Source organism: Protopterus annectens, chromosome 5.part1 (assembly GCF_019279795.1).
Source record: "Protopterus annectens isolate FY-2018-M chromosome 5.part1, PAN1.0, whole genome shotgun sequence".
NCBI lineage: Eukaryota > Metazoa > Chordata > Ceratodontiformes > Protopteridae > Protopterus > Protopterus annectens.
In genome coordinates this window covers 646,542,060-646,564,531 of record NC_056736.1, presented here as the reverse complement: position 1 = coordinate 646,564,531, position 22,472 = coordinate 646,542,060, and the positions used below count along the sequence as shown (strand labels likewise).

Here is a 22,472-nt window from a genome sequence, read left to right as displayed (position 1 = left end):
AACCATCAGGTTGACTCCAGTACTAATCAACCCTCTGACTGAGGCTGATATTTACAATATATTTGTTGTTAGAGTATGAAAGACAGGACATATTTTCACTTGCATAATATCAATAATGGATGCCTTGGCCAACAGCTGTATGGGCTTATTTCAAACTTACATAGGTATTTATTTACTTATTGTTTTATTTATTGATATTTGATTACCAGGAAAGTCATCTGAGTAGGAGTCCATTTTCAGCATAGGCCTGGGAATTAAAGCTCCGAAGTATTACAAAATATTTTAAGAACAATACTTTTACAGTCATCAAAAATAATACAAAAAAATTCTACCATTTAAATAGTTATACCAAATTAGACATAATATGGAAAATTTGGTTAAGAATAGATGCAAGTTATATGATGATGATTAGTATTTAGAAAAATTTTAGCCAGTTTATACAGAAATTAAAGGTAAGTTAGTATAATACAAACAGGAATTGCAATATGAAGTAAAAAGAAAAGCAGGCTTATGGTATATTTAGAGAGAAAGCCAGTGGAGACAAACTGAAAGAAGTAAGGAAGTGAGTGAAGAAGGAAGTGTAAGGAGCTATAAGGCATGAAAAGGTACTTGTTCACATTTAGGGATATAATTTATCCTAGTGTTATGCAAAAACAGAACCAGCTTTTGGCGAGGACATTTTTCAGAGCTGTTTTGAAGGATGGGAGGGAGGGTATTGACCTGATGAATACAGGTAAGGAAATCTAGGACTTATCAACATGGTATGAGTATAGGCAATGCCCAGCAGATTTGATAGGTCTCTGGACAGATAAGAGTTTTTGGTCATTTGATCTTAACGACTGATTGGAACATAGATGTGCAGAAAAGTATTTAGTGCTGGACAAGCAGATAGATGCTGGATAATTTTATAGGTGGTAAGAAACTGTATATATGTTAGTTGGAGTAGTTATAACCATTTTCCGTCTTTTTAGTAATATACAGTGGTAGGTTCTGAAAGGAGTATTTGCTACAGATTTAGCAACTTTGTTACAACATTATTCATGGTTTGATTTTTGTGATGCCTGGAGCTTAAGGATGGGAACACCATAAAGAAGGGTGGGAAGGAGATAAAGAGTGGCAAGTATAGTTTTAATTGTGTTTGTGAGAAGGTTTTTGGGTCTGTAAAGGACCCTAGTTTTTGATGAGTTTTTCTTAAGTGATTTTGTATATTCATGTCAGATTTTAGATTATCATCCACTATCATCCTAATTATTTGCCATGAGAAGTAACTTAAATGCTTGCATTATCAATAGAGAAGACTTTATTTTTTTGTGAGAGGGATTTGGGGGAAAAGTACTAGTTTATTTCTTTTTATAGTTGAGTATGAGTTGTGAGTTGCAAAGCCATGTTTCAGTGGCTATTAAAGCTTCCTGAGTAATTGTTTAGAGGTGTGTCATATTGTCAGATATGCAAATGAGTGTGGAGTCATCTGCATAATCTATAAGGGATGTCTGTTTTGTGGATGTGTGGAGGGTGTTGGACAGAATGTTAAAGATGCAGAAGCTAAGGACAGAGCCTTGTGATATATCAGTGGTAACTGGAAGGTAGGGAGAGAGGGTAGAGTTTCATTTTACTGACTGATACCTATTGGATAGATTGCTTTTGAATCATAGAAGGTGGGCTAAGAGAGACAAGAGGTCATTTGAAGAAGAAGTTTTCTATGACAAACTGTATCAAAGGCTTTATACAAGTCTAGAAATAAGGAGACTAGTTTGCCATTTCTTCTAGCTTTATTGATGTATCTATATATGTTAGAAGTGTAATATTAGTAATATGGAAAGGCCGAATACCATGTCATATGGGGGGTAGAAGCTCTTCCTGCATTAGATAGTATAGCAATTGTTTTTGAATACACTTTTCAAGTATTTTGGTGAGGAGAGATAAGATTGCTATAGACCTAAAGTTAGCAATGCCTGTTGAATTTCCTCCATGGGTGAGTATAGAATAGGTAATACAGTTAGGAAAGTCTGTATGTGAGCATATCAAAATAACAGAGTCACAGTGTTAGTCAGTGGGTGGATGAGTACAGAAAAATGCATAAAGTGTGGTATAAGACAAGGTTGTCCCATGAGTGGGATATTGTTTACATTGGTAATGAATGCAGTATTGAGTGAAGTAGCTTATAAAATGAAAGATGCTAGATATGTGATGAAAAGGAGATGGTGATTCCTGTAGTTTTTGACATAAGCAGATGATATAGTTGTAGTTCCTAAGAATAAAATATGGATGAGGGAAGTGTTGGTTTATCTGAATGGATATTTAAAGGAAATGGGAAAGACCTTGAATAAAGATAAAAGTAATAGTTTAGGTGATGTGGTAAAAATTGGTGGTATGCATTTTGCAATGAATAAGTGTCTTTGTCAGTGATAAAATTTGGGTATAATCATGTAGTTATGATGCACTGGAAGGGTTTGCTAAAAGAAGTGGAAAAATATGTCTTTTGTGGAGGTCTTATAGATTCACATTCAAGTAAAAGGTTTATGTGGTGAATTCTGTATTAATGGGAGTAATAGCTATATGTCAAATGTTGATAAGAATACAGAAAAATATGCAAAGGAAATCATGCACTTGGTGTTTTTTTTCACATGGAGTTCAAGATTAAACATAATGAAAGGTAAAATGTATATAAAGGGGTATTGGGCTTACAAAATCCATTTGTTTAAATATAAGTATAAAAAGTTCTGGGAGATGATGAGAATAAGAAGAGGAGAAAAAAGAATATGTAAATAAAGAAATAAATGTTAAGAAAAATACTAACACAGAAAATAAAAATTGATTATATAGAGAAAGGTAGAAGTCTATGGTATAATAATGTGATCAAACAATATTATTATGTAAATCTGTGGGGAAAATGTACTAGAAGAAGTTATTAAAGTCATTAAAGTAAGGACAAAGTAGTGTACCAAGCTAGTAGTATCAGGATTTTCCATGCAGACTAGTAATAATAATGTTATCAGTAAAGGAAAACAATGTCATATAAAAAGAAAGTTGAAGGAATGCATTTGTTTTCTGGGGAGGAAGAGACAAAAAGTTGTGTGAAGAAAAAAATGAGAGTATTAATGACATAAAGAATTTAGATATGAATATGATTATGTATGACTTATATAAGAGCAAGAAGAAAGAATATGTGAGAAGGGTAGATAAACATGTATTTTATGTAATATGAGCTAGTTGAAATGAATGATTGAATGAAAGTTTGTTTAATGGTTAATGGATTTTGGCAGATACAGTTCAAAAAAATTAGATTATGGATGTGGAAGAACAACAATGAAAATATTATAAGAAAAATGATAACCTCATTTACAAATATAATAATAATATAGCATATGTAAAATTAGGTACTTTTGCCTCTAACTTTTGAAACATAACAAAAAGAACTAAGCAAGACTGTCCTCTCCCTCCTCTTTATTATTTGACCTTGATATAGAAATCTTTGCAATTCTTATTAATTCGAACTCAAACATAAAAGGCCTAGAAATCAGTCAAGAATATAAATAAAAAAATTATACTATTTGCAGATTATATTTTATTCACCTGACAAAATACTAATGATACATTAATAGAATTGAAAGGTGTTATAGAACAATTTCAGATAATATCTAATCTTCATTTTAAGAAGACTAAATCTAATTACCTTCTTATTAATAGCAAAGGTTCATTAAATTCAGATATTAAAAAATTTTGGCAAAGAAATTTCTAATCTATTTTACTTTGGTATAAATATATTAAAGTCGACTGAAGAAACCTTAAAACCTTAAACTTTAACCATGAAAAGACTATATAAATAATATATAATCTAATTATTCATTGGAACATTTTTATTACATCTGAAGACAGATTACAAATAATTAAAACAATATTATTTCAAAAAATGTACTCATAAATCAATTTCTTATTGTTCCACCTAATAAGAAACAAATTAAAAAAAAAAGAATAATTTACTGTTACGGTATCCAACTAGACCTAGACTAAGTCTAAGTCATCATATTAGACCTTGCAGATCTAGTGGCATTAAATTTCCTAATATAGATACTTATTTTAAAACAACAATATTTAAAACTATTTTAATGGTCTAGATAATAATAAAAATTACATTATCAAATGCTTGATATAAACAAATTAAAATTGTAAATCTTAATAATTTTACATTTTATAATCCTTTGTGGATATTTATTTGTAATTATATTTAATTTACTATATATCCTCCTACAAAATCTGTTTATATTAATACATTTTAAAAATAATTTCAAATAATTTAAATTATAAGTTTTGATTTGAGACTCATTCTATTTTCTTTAATATAAAATTAACAATTAATAATCAAATTCAAACACTTAGTTGGGAAAGACAATATTTGTTGTTGGCATTAATGTTTTGATGGTGTAAAAATAAAATCTTTTAAATCTATTTGTATAGAATTTAATATAAATAATATATATTCAACTCATTTACAAACAACTATTACTTTAATTCATAAATTTTCTCATACTTCTGATACTATGAGTAAAGACTTTCCACAAATGTTAAAATTTCTAAATTATATTATTTATAAAGATCAATAAATTAACAATTTTATTTTTAAAATATACTCAATATTAATTGATTATAGTAATTTGAATGATAAATTTTGGATTTTTATCAGAAAACAACATTTAACTACTTTTATTGAACAAAATAAAAAACAGCTTATTCTTTCAATTTCATGAGCCTCCTGGTCTTTAAATTTTATTTAACTTGGAAAATTCTTGCCATGGCCAGAAAGATCATCACAACAAACTGGAAGAAATCTTCACCTCCTCAATTTGAAGAATTTCTTGTATTTTTAAAAGATACTGCAAAGAATGAAATAACCAAAATTAATAGAATTTTTCCTAACAAACCTAAGGACAATCCATGGCAAAAAATGCCCCTATTGAATCTTTTTCTTCTTAAATTCACTTTTTATATTAGACATTTAAAATATTATCCGCGTGTGTAATTTGCTTTAAATTTACGCTCAGGCAATTTGTATATATTGTAGATAGGTTGTTTCTTTTATTTATTTATTTTTTTTCCTTTTCATTGAAATTATATTGTTATATTTTATTTGCAAAAGGTTAATATCTATATTGTTATATTTTATTTTTTCTTTATAAATGAAATAAAAATATGAGTAAAAAAGAAAAATGATAAATAGTAAAACATAGAAATGTGTATATGTGTGCATATAAATATGTACATTTTGTAAATATAGATTTTTTTTTTATGTTGTGTTAAATAAAGGACCTCTACTCTTTTCAGTAGGTGCAGTGGGATTGTCAGCAATCAATCATCCTGGTGTAGGAAAAGATCCCACAGCCTTCTGCACCAAAAGCGAGTGTGCTACCTGTTGCACCACTGACACTGCTTACATTTCCCATCCATAAGAGAAGAGGAACACGGCTTTGAGATAGTCTCTGTACTTTATATGATTTAGGCCCTTGATTATTTTTAGTGAGAAAGTGTGTAGTCATTTCAGCTGTGACAAGTGTTTGGAGAGGTACATAAAAAGCCGCTATACTTAATGATTGCCGTAATGAGTGCTAAATACAGAAGAACAATTATATCCCTGGATCTGGATGTCAAACCCTTTGATATAAACTGTGTAATGAAAAAGGCTTCCTTACAATAGTTGCTACATGGTAATCAAAGGACAGTTTATTGACAACACAGGTTCCCAGATTTGTAACTCCAGGATTTTGTTTTTGAGGGGTGGGGGTTGTCAGTGCAAAAGTTTATTTATTTTATTATTTATTTATTTATTTAAGTTTGAAAACCGGGGAAGTCCACTGCACCAAGAAGAGCCAGTTTTCAGTGGAGGCCCAGGGAGAAAAGCTCCACAATAATTGCAAGTTACATTTCACCCATTTCAAAAGGACATAGTTCGTACAGCTAATTAAACATTTACAGATAAGCTCCATGATATTTGCAATTGGCTTGTCACAATGTTACAAAAATGAAAGACATAATGTTACAAGTGGAGTCATGACTTCCAAAGCATACACTTGTACATTTCCTGACATTTAGTTTCAATCTATGGATTTGGCACCAGTTATTTCTTTGGGAAAGCTCACTTGTAGGAACATGGTGTCCTTTGGGTAGTTTACAATGGCACCAAGTTTCTAGTCATCTGCAAACTTGGCCAGACACAATCCCTCAACATTAGCTTCTCCAAAGAGAACTGGCCCAAGGACTGAAACCTGGGGTTCTCCACTGGTAATAGGCCTTTGGGGAAGGTAAAGCCACTCACCCTTATTTCTTGTGTTCTTTTGAAAGCTAGTTTGCTATCCATTGAGTTATAAGGGGGTAACAGCTAGATGGGAGAGTTTATTTATGATGCCTGAGTGTGGAATGGTGATGAATGCCTTTGCAAGGTCCAGATAGGCAGTGTACATTGATTTTCTCTTGTCCATTGCTTCACTGACTTTTTTTGAAGAAGTCAACCGGTTTAGGTAGGCAGGACATACTCTTGATGAATCAAACTGGGTTGGGTCAAGAGTCTGTAGGTCTCCTATATCATTATTTATTGGTTCCATAGTGATGCTTTAATAACCTTAGAGATGAGGCTGGTCAGGCTTATAGGTATGTAGTTACCAAGGACTGTTGTAGCACTATCTTTGTGCAAAGGAATGACTGTTGCTGTCCTCCACTCATCCAGCACAAAGACTGGTTTGAGACTAATGTTGAATAGCCTCTGATGGAGATCTGACAATTCATGTTTCAGGCAGCCTGGTATATTATTCTACCTCATAGTCCTTGTGTTCATGGCCTTAGATAGTGCCTTGAGAACTTGTTCTTGGGAGATTTGAGGAGGTGAGAATATTAGAGGGGAGGGGGATTAAGCTGGAGTTGAATTTGTCTGCTAGTACATTGGCTATGTTCTCTGGATCTAAGTAGGTAATAAAATGTGATATTAGCTTTCTACAGTGCTGGGGATTGTTTCTGAGATTTCTAACACAGTTAAAGAAATCTTTATGGTTCTTTTTTACCTGGTTCACTATTTTTAATTAATATCTGTGTTTGGTTGATTTGATGATTCTCTCTAATCTAAATAAGTCTGTACTTAACAGACTATCAACATGTTGCAATCACATTGCCAGGTTTGCCACTGGCCTGCCTTTTAGAACACACCACTGCATCAACCTTAAACAACTTGAGTGGCTAGAACTTCCCAGTCTTATCCACTTTAACCTTCTGGCTGTGGCCAAGAAAATCCTCCTAAATCCAGATAATACACCTGCCCTTAAAAATATTATTACCCCCTATAGCAATTCAAGACTACTTCAGTCCTCAAACAAACTACTAATTCAAACTATCAAAGCTAGCAATGTAGCTGGTGACTTCCTCTTTGCAAACACTGTTGGCAGAGTCTGGAACCTACTGCCAGCTGAAATTACATTGCTCTCCTCTCTAACTCAATTTAAAACCAGACTCAAACAACATCTGGCTCTAAACTGGCTTTGCCACTGTAACCAGCCTGGCTAACTCAAACAACATCTGGCTCTAAACTGGCTTTGCCACTGTAACAAGCCTGGCTAACTCATATATAAATAAATTCTTAGTCAAGTATTGTTAATCTTCTTTATCTCCTGACTTTATCCAGGGGTTAACCCTTACCAGTGAAATTGTTATTCTGTCTTTGTAAATATCAAATTTGTAAAGTGTCTTCATTTTTATTTTAATTGTTGCTGTTTGTCTTGGAGCTTTTCTCCCCGGGCCTCTGCTGAAAATGGACATGATTCCAGTCGGACTATCCCGGTCAACAAATGTAAAATAAATAAAAATAAATAAATCAGAGTTCTGAGTTCCTTGTTTAGTTTAACAAGAGCATTTTGGCTTCTTGAGAGTTATATTTATTTTGCATACAAAAAGCTTTTTTTTCTTTTATTATAGAGCCTGTTTATATTAGGGTTCTACCACAGGGGTTTCTTTTTGAATTTTGCATTGTATTTATTTCTGAAGAGCACAGATGCATTTATGCAACTACTTACATAAGCACTAAACTTGGTAGTAAAGGGTTCCACATAAGCAATGGGAACATCAAGGCAGAAGGGGCTTTTAAATTTAGTCAGGTAATCAGTTTTGGTAGACTATCCTTTGCGTAGTCTTTGAATACCAAGGTACTGGAGAATGTTTTCTTGTTAAAGTCTTAAAGTGAATACGACTGACTTGTAGTTGAGTTTGGCCAGGGAGGAAATTAGAATAGGTGGGGAACAAAGCTGTTCCATATTGCAAAGGGCCAAGCCCAAGATTTTATTTCCCCTGGTTTAGATTTGGACAAACTTGCCCAGGAAGCTGGTATTTTTGAAGTCTAGAAATCTCTGGGCATACATGTTTGAGGATGTATAAGTTTTCTAGTTGGTGATGAGATAGTTGCAGTCTCCTAAGAGAATGGTGTTTGGCTTAATACATAGGGACTCCATACTGGTTAGGTAGGAGGTATGCGTCAAGAGGGACATTGATGGGTTTCTATAGTTAGCTATGATGTGATAAAGGGTTTTGTTTATAGTAAATGGGAAGTGAAGGAGTTCCAAATCGTTGTCTAATGAGTCTCAAGGTGATCTACTTTTTAAGAATACAGAGACACTTTCTCTGTCTTTAATACTTACTTCTAATGTGGTAGGCCTTTACAAGTGATTTGCATTCAGACCCTCCAATGATGGAGAAGTTTCACTGGTCTTTAACCAGGTCCCTGTGATGGTGTTTATCTACATTTTCCAGGGTAAGTAGTACTTGCAGCCAGGTGTAGAGTTCTAATCTCTAAGACTGTTGCTATAGCTAATATTCATTATTCTGACTGCGTGTTAGGTTTTAAGGTTGTCATTTCTAGTATTGTAAGTTTGCCTTTCAGATGCATCAGTTCTGCATTAGTACATTATACATACTGACTTTCATGTTTGCCCTTTATACTTTTTTACACAAACAGGTTTTGGAAGACACATGATGTTCTTAAGTTTCAAGTTTTGATATTATTAGCTCACTCTTAGGAACAAACGTTATTTTAAAAAAAGAAGCATGATGTCAAACTGAACTAGAGGCTTGCTCAAAAATAGCTCAACATGATGCTATCTTTGAAACCATGGTTAAAAAACAGATTTATTTCTAGGTCTATAAGTAATTGATGTAGTTTCATTCAGTGGTTGCCTTTCAATTAGGTACAATATTCCAACAAAGCAATGTTGTAATCTTTGATTTGTTCCTAAGGTTGCAAGCAACTGATGATTTAACTTCAGTTTTTATCAGTTATCTTTTAATTGATTATATTATTGGTAACACTATGCATTTAGCCTTTTATTGACCTGCAGAAGGATATATTTCTTCTGAAGACTTGCTTATACTAAACTATGTTACATTATTCTCCATTTTTTCACAAGTTAATACATAATATTTAATGTCTACATAATCATGAGGAAATCACAAATATCATCCATCCTTCTGCCTGCTGAAAAATACCAGCTAATCTCCATGCTGCAGAAACCCACACACATACGCACACACAGACACACACCTGTGTGTGTGTGTGTGCACACACACATGCATGCCCCCCCCCACAAACACTTTAAGCTTCAGTTACAGCATATAGATCCATATCTTTAAATCTAAGATATTGTTGAAAAGGTGCTGCCTTTTATCTGAAGGTAAATCTGCATTATGTTGTATCTCTTGATTACAGAAGGAAATATTATTCCTTTTAATTATACTACTAGCTATAGTTATAATCTTAAAGATTAGAACAGGATATGCCAAGAAAAAAGTAACCAAATCTGTAAGGAGCAAGGTAGAGTGTGTTTGTTCCTAAATACCTGGTTAAAACATAAAATGGACTCATACCACCATGGGAGAATTCTTCAGCATGACCACCGTATATACTCCAAGGGGCCAATCATACCACAGCCATGCCAACATGCTTTCCATAAGCTTGCTTAGCTCACCTTTTCTAGCGTTCAATAAGCTTTGGCAAAATGTTTTGTTGCATTGTTTTGTTAGTAAATGGGTATTAGAAATCTCACAGATTTAATTCTAAATTTAATTGCAAAATCTGTTTGCACAGAATCTGATTAAATAATAATAATAATAATAATTAGGTGACATTCAAAAATGAGTAAGGTTGGCTAAAGCTTGTTTTCCTAGAACGATATTAGTAGTTAAAGGAAGAAGAGTAGTAAACTGAGCATAAATTTTCTAAACTCTCTTTTTAACCATTTGTAAATTGAAATTAGATTGAAGGGGCCCTGTATTTATTTATATATGTATTATCTGGGGAAGTCTGAATGAAGGAAAGAATAAAGTGAATCACTTTTGGATGAACAACTGGTTATAAACTGATGTAACCAATTTTTCAGCAGGAATCTCTTGCCTAGGGAAAGGAAGAAAAGGCAAATATGTTTTTGTAACTAAAGTTTGGATAGAAAAATAGTGAACATCTTTAGAAAACAAAAGCTGAGAGGCATATTTGTCAAATATTTCTAAAGAAATTCTAAACATCATCTGATAAAATGTAACGACAAAACAATTAATACAAATTTAAACAAACATTGAAATTTCTGGATCATTCAGGTTAGACCCACTTTCTTAGTTGGAGAGTTTAAGACACCTCAAGAAATTCTCTGTTTGACTAAACCAGCCTTTTATTACTGTACCATAAAAGCACAAGGTATTAGTGATTTTTAAAAAAAGAAAAGCAAACTGGAAAAATAGTTTAAAAAAATTAATGTGTCCTGGAAATGATAAACTTAAATTGTTATATCCTGGACACAGATTAGAAATGTGTTGTTATTTTTTCAATTGTAAATCATCGCTAAGGGGAGTGTTTGTGGTGTGATGTTATCCTAATATTTTAACTGACTAACAACTGGAAGGCCAGTACCTAAGTTAGACTATGGAGAAAGAAAAAGCACTTCTGATTTCTGAGGGTTGATTCTAAAACCAGTAATAGCCTGTAATAAATTAACTGTGCTGAAAAAATAAGAAGGCAAATTATTTACATTAGAGGCAGTTAGAATAATTTCATTAGTATAAGCAATAAATTCAAAATCTTGATTTTTATCACAATTGATTTAATTTCATGGTTTACGCAGAATGCATTCAGTACTGGATTTATTTGTATAAGGAAAATTGTAGGAGATGAGGTGCATTCTTTAATAATTTCTTGCAAGTGTTCTAAAATTAAGGAATCAGATCCATTAATGCATATATATTTGTCTTATAAAATAAAACTTGAATCAAATTGTAAGCAGAGTTTGGAAAATTAAGAGAAGATAATTAATTTTAAATAAGCTCTATAAAGTATATTGAATTAGTTTGGAATGTCAAACATAGATCAGTATCATCAAATAAAGTCAATGCTCTCCTTCATTACTTAAAGAACAACAACATAGTCTGAATAATGTGGTTTACTACAGACACAGACTTCTCTATTAGAAATCAATCCTGTTAGGGTAACATAGGAATAAATAAATAATTGCTAAGCAGTTTTGCAAAAATGTTTATAATAAGCATTAGGCAGAGTTATTACTCTGTAGTTTGATTGATATGCATGATCTGTATATGACATCTAAATCAGAATCCTTTTTTGCTAGTATAAAAAAGGTTGAAAATGAAACAATTTTAAAGCCAAATTGATTAGGGGGCAATGACACCAACACATTCTTTATAGATATCAAATGGAAAGCTCTCTGGACCAGGAGCTTTACTATTTGGCAAATAATTAATAACAGCAATTACACAGCGGGGTGTAACAGAAAGTTTTGGAAAGTTTATTGATGAGGAGAAGTGGTCTTGAATGAATGTTAACAGTTCAGAATTAAATAATCCAAGGCATTGCCATAAATTTCAAAAAAGTACTGAGAAGAGTATTTAGAATCCATCTTAGGTAAGAAGATAAATCTATAGTAGCATTAATTTTATGAATAGAGATAGATTTTTTTGTCTGAAGACAACATATCATAAACAAACACCTATAGGTTCAGGCATAAAATATCCCTGCATTCTTCAATAAGTAACAAATCAATTGCCCTTTTAACTTGTAATCTAGGTTAAAGTATTTATCATAAATGAGTTCTTTTAGAATAGATATTACTCTGAAAAATCCCCATCTGAAGTAGATCTTTATGCTTATCATGATTTATGAAGTGGAGGAACACAAGCTGTAGAATCTTTCCATGTAGAGCATTCTTCCTTTGTTGTGACAAAGACTGATTAGAAAGGAATGTAAAATTATTTGGATTCAGAATCTGAATTCTTGGCAGCTGTCCTGGTTACTGAGGTGTCTTGTGTGGCTCTAATGATACCTAGAAGGCTTTAAGTAACAAGGCAATTGAAGAAGCTCATATGCTACACAGTCCAATAATGGCAAAGCTAGTTAGGGGGTGAAGGCTCTGAAGAAAGGTTCACTATTGCTCCCAAACCTGTAAGCACTATCTACATGAAGACGTTGATTATGTCCTATCATCGGGGAGCTCCCTCTTCCATTATTCACTTGCCTATTTATTATTGCATTATGTTTTTTTACAAAGCTTTCTGAAGCTCTTTTCTATTTTTAATTAACTTACTAAACTTTCCAAAATGCCATGTGTGCTTATGAGCAGCTTAATGTAACGTTTTCTTGTTTAGGAAAGTTAGGAAAGGCTTGGAATCTTTTTTCTATGGCTTGAAGCAGGCTTTTTATTATAAAGCCTAAAGACTGCATTTTCCCACTGTTCCTGCCATCCACAAGCCCACCCCCCAGTCAGACACGAGCCCATTACTTTCCTCTAGTATATTGGGGGTGGAGAAGGTGGAAACAAAAGCTGACTGAGGGGGGCATCATTCAGGCAAACATGGATGCTGTTTGGTCCCCTGCACTGTGCCTTCCCTTTAATTTCTTCCAGTTAGAAAACAGCTTGTATCCCAGTGAACTGAGAATCCAACTTCACCCCTTTGACCAGAGGCACCTGCATTTAAAGGCAGAGCCTAATTGTTCCCTGACAAGATACATACACAGCGTGCCCTATCTCTTTCCTGGAATTGCATCAGATATTAAGCATTATATAATAGATTTTCTAGTAACACTTAATCCACTACATGTCAGCATTTATGTGCTCCCACAATACAACTATGAAGGATCAGTTATGCTTCCTTGCTTAAGTTGAAATATAGCTGAAGTGTAGGTGCACAGCTAGGTGGGTGTTGATGACTTGGCCTTCCTGCTGCATGCAAGGACACCTGCCTCTGGAAAGTCTTATCCTTGCAGCAGTCTGGATGGCTTTTCTGAGTTTGGGACAATCTAGTCTGGCCACTCATTTCCACCCTCCCTGGCTACCTCCTCCAGCATCTTCTGGATCACTAGTCTATGTTGGGTCATCTGGGTAATAATCACGGCTTCATCCTTTTGTGCCATGGATGTGATCTAGGCGACACATGTTCACAATGATTTAAAAGTCCTAGTCTTCAGGATCAAAACACCAAACCAATACATAAGTGTTGCTAAAAGTATTAACGGCTTTCAGTTATTAATATTTCAGTGTACAGCAGTTCATTTAAAGGTGGCACTAATCATTACAATTCAAAATGATTGTGTTCCTGTCAATACTTTTTATAAAATGACATAGCAAACTATTATTTAGTATCCTAACAGAAGCCATTTTATTTTCAAAAATAGTGACATTATTGCTTTAAATAAAGACAAAAATGCTCATGTTTTACAACCTTTGCTAATGTAACTACTCTGCAGATGCACACGGTTCTACTTACGTCTGATACTGATCATCTTTTGCTGCAGCTCTTGTTTTCCAGTATAGAGATTCCTGGCTGTGCAGGTGTATGTACCAGACTGACCTTTAGAGATATTCCTGATATTTAGGTACAGGGCTTTGGAGTACCTTTCAAAACTAGTCCCATTCAGGTCACTTGTGATATTATACATCATGTGAAGAGGTGAAAAATTTGGGATATGCCACTCCATATCTGTATAAAGGAATCTGTTTGCCCTACAAGGCAGAGACATGTCTTCACCTTCTGTTGGTGATTGTTCAAATGCAATGTGAAACCCTCTTGGTACATCTGAAATACAAATCAAATGCACATTCATTACTAATAGTAATACAATTTAAAACTTTAGAAGTGCATTTTGTTGTACAGAATTTATACAATAAAAGTAAACCTACCTTTTTCATAATGTCCATGCCAACCTACAGTAACTATGCACTAATTCTGAAGCACATTGCCAAAGTCACGTGGGTTGTGGATAAAGATAGGTCCACAGAGAGAGGAGAAATCACTGGGTAAAGGAAGAGGGAGCTAGTTTTAACTGTATTCATCTTCAAGCTTTGGTTAGTACCTTCATGAGATGGGTCTGTTATTTACTAAAATTCACTTTTCCTTCTCTCGATTGTCCTCCCTCTGCAAAGGATTTATCTTTAGTTTTACTTTGTCTCTTACTTACAGATACCTATTACCAACGGCCATCCCTTATTTGAGTGTTCTGTCTCACACTGACAGAAATGAGTGTAGAACTCTGAACAAGTATTGTTTCTCCTTTATTTACACTAATGGATTATTTTTTTTTCCTCAATACTCACCCTTTGCTTAGAATTCTCAATTTCTGGGGCTTTCTGTTTTAGGTTGACAGAAGGTTTAGAATTTTGTTCAGATTGTCAATTTTACTCATCTTTTAACTTTATAATCTGGAATGTATACTTTCAGTGAATAATTTCTTATCTTCCTTTCTGCTAGCCATTTCTCCTCCCTGCTTTGTAACACTTTCATGCTGCAGGGAGACTTCTAGTCTCTGCTTTATAACACTTTCAGCCTGCAATATTTTACTGTGTGCTGGCTCTGCTCTTGCAGGTTGCTGTGCTATATGTATATTTTGGCACATCTCCTTAACTAGTGTAGGGTCTTAATCTCTAATTATAATTGTAATGTATGACATGCATAGTGTTTTGATTCAATGAACATTAATATTTAAGAAAAGAACAAGAATAAAATCCCCACAACAGATAAAAACACAAACAAACTAAAGTACATTTACAGAAATATTAAGAATGTATTATGTACTGCAAGTAGCAAGACGTACTGCAAAAGTAGATAGCCTATATCAAATAAACTAATTCATAGTATTATTCAAAATATTAACTATATTTCTAATAAGGTATACAAGTGAAAAATAATAGAGTATTCTGCTGCCAAAATAGATAGAGGAATAAAAGGAGACAAGGAGGAGTAATGAGCAGGAGTTAAAATTAAGGACATGGAGAGAGAGGTGCTTATTATTAGAAAGATGACAGTATTACAGAAGGGCAAAAGAGAGGAAAATAAATTGCATTACATGTTGGCTGAAGAGGTAGAACAGCATACACTAGTAGTGTGTTATCCTTAAAGTGAAAGCTTCTTTTGATGCTAGGCCTTTACAACCTGCTAAGATATGGATGTGTTAGTGAAGGTGTTAAAAAGTAAACAGTGAAATAGCAAATAGTAATGTCATATATATGTTTAGTGAAGATACAATGTAGAACTACTGGTTAGTGCCTGATTACACAATGTAAAATATATACAGTATATACAATATGCTGGAGTGAGCAGTTTAGAAGCAATGTCAATGTTGTAGGGGGTCTGCATATTTACTTGTACTGACTATTATAATTTATTTGATTGTATTTGGTACAGTGGCATGGCAGATAGCGTTGTTGCCTCACAGCAAGAAGTTCCCATTTTTGATTCTCAGCTGGAGTGCCTTCTGCACAGAGTCTGCATGTCCTCCCTGTGTTCACTGGGTTTACTCCAGGTGCTCCAGTTTCCTCTCACTTCCCAAAGACATGTAATAGGTTGACTGGACAGTTTAAATTGGCCATAGGTGTAAGTGTGCATATGAGATTGTGGTGTGGAAGAACTATTGTGGCAGGGCTAGCCACCCAGTGTTGTAAACCTTGGTTCTAATTGATTGTCACTTCTGAAATGACACACTGACCCCATGTGCAAAATTGGGATAAAGGGGTAGCGGATGGATGGATTTGGTATATAAAACTCTCAATGTTTTATGACCTATTAGTTTTAAGAATAAGAGACAACCTCAACCTCTTACTTCAGAATATTAAAACTTTACTCAGTTTGAGAGTTATTTTTTCATGCAAATTTTCCCTTAGCTTCCCTTACTTCTGTTAGAGAGATACTCATTCTGTGAAGAAACAACATTTAGCAAATCCTTTTAATTTAGCATCAAGTGATTTTTAGTCACTCCAAAACTATCACTCTTAATAGTAAAGAAAATAATTATATATCTACAGAAGTTATTTATTTCCTGCATCAACACATGTCTGCAATATTTGATGGTAAGAAAATATTAACAAGACTAATTAACCTACTAAGATTGTCCTGATTTGAGTAATCTTGCATGCATAATTATTGCCTGGAATAGGAAATTACATAATAAAATACACTTGTCTGACAAAATAAAAATCTGATATCAGTATGCCTTGAATATCTCCTTTTTTAGATATAGAGTCATGCAGTAGAAAGCATTTTTTAGAGTCTGTTGGTCATAGGAAAACATTTTTGATTAGCTTTTTGATAACTTGAAGCAGTGTTGGCATGAATGCAGTCATCCGGAAACATGGCTACAGATTTTGTGGACATGTCCATAAATTCATCATTGGTGGATTAAAACTGATCAGTTATTTACTTGACTACAACTTCTACAATGAATGGATGGTACATATAGCTAACATAAATAGTCACAAAAAAAAAAAAAAAAAATATATATATATATATATATATATATATATATATATATATATATGGATCTACCTCAAAACACCACCAAGTGAAAACACCGACAACACAATACCGACAGTTGAAAAACACAAAAATTCACATGCCCGACAAACCACAATCCTGACAGTCAACAAAACAAAACAGATCCGTTTCCGAAAAACACATACACAACACAAGCACAACAAAAACCTTACAAACCTACACTAAACCTTACATACACAACTATCTATGCACTAACCTTAACCCGAACCCTAACTCTAAGGTCCATCACTACTATCGCACACTTAACCTTACCCCCACCCTAACCCTAAAGTCCATCACTAACGCACACTTACCTTACCTGCACCCTAACCCTAAAGTCTGTCACTATTGCATACTTACACAGTTGTGCTCGTTTCGCATGTCGGTGTTTTCAGTGTCGGGATTCCGGACTGTCGATTATTTACTTTGTCGGTCTTCTCATTGTCAGCATTTTCATCTTTCGTTCTTCTCAGGTAGAACCAACATAAATAGTCATAAAATATCATACTTCTAAACTGTCAAGAGTTTGAGAAGACACACTTTAATTTATTCTCAAACTTTTGCTCTATCCCTCCCAAAAACTGGAAATTATTTTAAGAAGTATTTTAATAATATCATAATTTAAATGTGTCCCTAACTCAGGGGGGGTTACTTAATTATGTTCGGCTTTGTCTATTAGTTCTGGAGGTAAAACTTGAGAGGTAAGCAAAATATTATGGACTGTTCTGATAAGTATTATATAAATACTTCCTGATAACTGGAACAAGTTTATTTTAACACCTAATATTTTTCATTTAGCACCGTGGTGGTCAAATTACATTATTTTTCAAAGTATAAATAACTAATTGATGAATATGCAGTTGGAGGGATGAAGAGGGGGGTTTGTTTCCATTTTTTTTGCCCTTACTACAATGAATGTAGATTGTGTGTGTGGGTGGGTAACAGAAATCTGCTATTTTCCTGTAAAATAATCTGTTGTTTTTGATTCAAACAATTATTACTTATGAATCGTGTCACATAATACATTATACAAAATTGTATTATATAAGTCCTTCTCTTTACATGTCTTCTGCAAAACTCCTTTACTTTCCTGTAAAGTGAGCTACCTGATTCTAAAATGTATAGTTTTTATATTAAAGTCTAAGAATTAGTATTGAGTCTACAAAACCCGCATGTTGCTTAATTGATTCTGTGGCAGCAGGTGTAAATGCATTGACACATTTCTTTTTGAGCCCAGTAGTAATATAAATGATATACAAAATATAGTATGTAAAAATTGGAATATATTGAGAAGTGATGTCAGACTGCAGAATCTGATAGGTGTGACACCAACATTTGGTTATAGACGAAATAAAAACCTAAAGGACTTGTTGTGTGGTGAAAAATTTGGTTCTGGACAGAGACCCTTGATGAATAAGATAGGGACAGTCCCATGCGGTATGTGTAAGGCTTGTAGTAGTATAAATAAGAACCCCCATTATAGACATCCAGTTAATGGTCAGACTTTCCTTTTCAAAGCAAAAGCTAGCTGCAGGACATCTAATGTGATATACTTGGCAGAGTGCACACAATGTCCAGCTTTTTATGTTGGGATGACCAACAATATGTTAAAGGTTAGGATATTGCAATATCATTCTTCTATTAGGAACAAGGACCAACATAATGCACTTTATAGACATTTGGTTGACAATCCAACACATGTATACACATTTAAAGCCATTGCCAATGTGAATTTAGGTGTTAGAGGGGGTGATATTAAGTTACTTACTGAAACACTTGAATCAAAATGGATCATAACACTATCTGCTCATAGGTATCCAGGTCTAAATGAAATGGTACCTTTAAAACCTGCCTTACAAAAAAGGCGGGTAAAATATTGAAATTGATTGGTTGCTTCATGATTTAAATTGTAGAGACCTTTGTTGTTTCAATTGTCTGATGAAGGGTTGGAGAACCCGAAAGCGCTTACCATTGTTGGATTTCGTGTGGTTTTAATAAAGAAGAAAACTTCATAGCTTTGTCTGGCCAATCCTTTTCTTTCGATAGTTTTTATATTAGTTTCTTAACTGGAACTATACTTATTAAATTTAATAAAATTGTATTTGTCCAGTCCCATGCAATAAACAGATCACACCGAATGACATTTGACGACTTTTATTAAACTTCATAACATAGCTTTGATCACCAAATTTGTTAACTGGACATAGTATAGTTGCTTTAATCACAGCATAAACATCCTTGTAATGTTAATCAAGACAGTGTACCTACTCATCCTGCCCCAGTAAGCAGCGTCCATACCTCTGCTCGCTTACTTTACTTATGAAGCAGCTTGCCAACTCACTTCATACAACATTCATTGAATTACCTTCCAACCAAATAAGCAGTGTCCTTACCTATGCTTGCTTATCTATTTAGCAAGCATCCTCCAGCTGTTCACTTTCCTTTCCTCAAATCCCTGAAATGAACATCCAAACACCAGAGGGGGCATAGAAGAGGGCAAGCCTGTTCCTCTTCTCCGCCTATCCCGACTGATAGAATAACCACGATCCCCAACAATCCACCAACAAAAGATGGAGGGGAGGTGGGTAGCAAGTCCATGCCAAAATGTGGCTACTTACCCAACTACACTTGTCCAAACCCCTTAAGCCCCTCCCCACCCTTACCTCATTTCCTCCCAATCATCCCTCCTTCCATTTAACCCTTTCATCTCCCCAACCCACTTAACTCCCACTAATATATTAATCTAACCCCTTCTGAAGATGTCCCTGGACAAATTGGTTTGTTGCCAAACCTCATTTGTCCCAGTCCCCTTCAATAAACACATCACACTGAATGACATTTGAAGACATTTATTAAACTTCATAACATAGCTTTGATCACCAAATTTATTAATTACAACTGGACATAGTATAGTTGCTTTAATCACAGTATAAACATCCTTGTAATGTTAATCAGGACAGTTTACCTACTCATCCTGCCCCAGTAAGCAGTGTCCATACCTCTGCTCGCTTACTTTACTTATGAAGCAGCATCCAAGACTCACTTCATATCCCATTTATTGAATTACCCATCCAACCAAATAATTCAGGATGGCATGATCTTGCTCATCCTGACCCAGTAAGCAGCATCCATACCTCTACGTGCTTATTTTACTTATGAAGCAGTGTCCCCATCTCACTTCATACAACATTCATTGAATTACCTTCCAACCAAATAAGCAGCATCCTTACCTCTGCTTGCTTATCTATTTAGCAAGCATCTTCCAGATGCTCACTTTCCTTTCCCCAAATCCCTGAAATGAACATCCAAACACCAGAGGGGGAACAGAAGAAGGCAAGCCTGTCCCTCTTCTCTGCCAACCAGCCTGACCAGGCTCTTCCCCTACCATCTACCAAATTCTTCAACCAACTACCACTTATAAAGGGAAGGAGTAAGCCAAACATCATTTGGTATACCCATCATCTGTAAAGTAAATTAGATCCCTGTCATCAACCCCATGCCTTGACATACCAGCACTAAAACATGCCTTAATGAACCTAAATAAAGTAGGATTACCCGTGACCCCACTGTACCACACCAGGACATCTTCTCGAAGAGACTACATCCTTGTAGTCTGCTTCCTTCCAGCTACTAGCCATGGCTCCCTCTTAACTGCACACTGTGGCCCTATTGTACTACTCAGAACTGTAGGAGCATCCAGCCTGTCAACCCCGTCACCTTCCAAAGCTACTTCCTTCAGGCCACGACTGCTTCCACCTGCAAAAGAAAGAACAGTGTAAAATCTTTCCATACACCAAAATCTTCTTACAGACCTTAGTCAATGTCAATGCACCTCGCCCCTAAACTGCTCATCTAAATTGCCCTGACTCCCCTACCTCGGCCTGACACCTCCTTACCACCATCAGCAGAACCAATAACCCTCATTATAACACAAAGTGAAGTGGAACTAACAGGGGATGTGACAACTAATCCTGTATGATCCATACCTTACATATCAATATACCTTACCTGTGTCACCGCTTGATTCCCATATAAAACCTATACAACCGTATATGCCCAGCAAACCTGACTTTGAATAGTCTCTACATCATTCACTTACTCAACCTACCAAATTACCCACACAATCCTTGAATCAACTGGTAACAGAGGCTGTTAAATCACATATGCTGTGTACATTAAAAGAAACCAACATTAATGTCCTGTCTTGACATTCCAAGCTCAACATAGCAGTATGTATTACAGCAACTATTTAAACTGTACTGGTCCCGAATTCCCCCAACTAAACTGAATGACATGAAGTGTGCAAGTGACAGCAGCACTCCCAACCACAAAATCAACCATCCTCCCAATCTCCCCAGGACTCCAAATGCACTGGCCCAATCATCAGAATATATTTAAAAACGGTAACGTCTTACCCCCTTAATCTACCTGTCCTCCCATTTCGGTGCCTGTAATTCCCAACTTTAAGAGCAATATTGTACTGTGTACTCCTGTCAACCTTTGCCGTCTTCTCAACCTCTTGAAAAGTGTGCCACTTCTGGGTATCAGCCAAGTCTGAGACTGCAAATAACAACAAGTCCAAGTGCATACAGTACTCCCCGCCACCTGATATTGTTCTGTGAAAACCCCTAATCTATTCCTACGCTCCCACCCCTGTAACTTAACTAATGGCTAACAGCACCCAGCTCACCAAGCAACACCACCCAGGACCCCCTCCATAAAACACTTAATCCATTTCGTCACCACTTCTGCTATTAAACATGTATGTATTTACTCATATACTTTAAATAGTTCTCTTCAAATTTTAAGCTAAAATTCCTTTCAGAATAATATATTATGAGCAGAGCTAACATTCTGTGCTGCTATCAGACTGGCACCCCCCCCCCCCATTATTATAATCATGTTTATCACTGCATCATCTAAAATCTGATGAATAAGCTGTCCCTTTCTTTACAATTAAAGTTAACTATATTCCTCATAGTTTCTAAATTTGTAATCCTTAATTTGTTAAAATCCTGTGTCTTTTAATATAATTACCTGCACATGACATTTATTACACCTCTACAAAATCCCTATTCCTTTTACTACAGTCTTAATATTATTTGCATTACTGAAAGCAATTTAAAATTCTCAATTTACCTTCCTTAGATTAAATAATTTAAATTCATAGCTAATTTCTAGCCTAGCTGCCTTAATAGGCCATTGTGACCTTAGTCAGTTTACCGCCCAAATCAAATAATGTACCTTGCGTCTATGAATCAAGCATCTTGACCGTTATGCCGCTCCCCATTATTACTGTATTTATTCCTTTTATCCAATTCCATTCTTTCCCTTCATCTCTACCTCTTAATTTTGTCTTCCTCATTGCTTATTTCATAAAACACACCATTGAAAATTAACAAAGTCAACCAAATCCGTGTTATTCCACCCTCCCTTATCAACCATTGTACCATGACACTCTCATTAAATGCCACCAAAATAATCCATCCGCTGAAGCTAGCCCCCTCAGGCATATTAGGACCAATGCCCCAACATAGGGACAACCTTCCAAATATCACTCTTACAAACCTAGAATGCTGACAGAACAACTGGTTCTGAATCAGCCTGAATCTCTGAAGGATGGTGTACAGGTAAAAACCACACTA

General features: G+C 34.8%; 1 protein-coding gene across 2 annotated transcripts in view; it reads right to left on the bottom strand.

The window, feature by feature from the left end:
* Positions 1-22,472, bottom strand: part of FLT1 (fms related receptor tyrosine kinase 1) — a 1,018,969-nt gene that overhangs the window by 581,786 nt on the left and 414,711 nt on the right. For both annotated transcript variants that reach the window (XM_044073267.1, XM_044073268.1), the window contains exon 13: positions 13,789-14,097. In XM_044073267.1, coding sequence (XP_043929202.1) covers positions 13,789-14,097 — 309 coding nt within the window. The remainder of the gene's footprint in view (positions 1-13,788; positions 14,098-22,472) is intronic.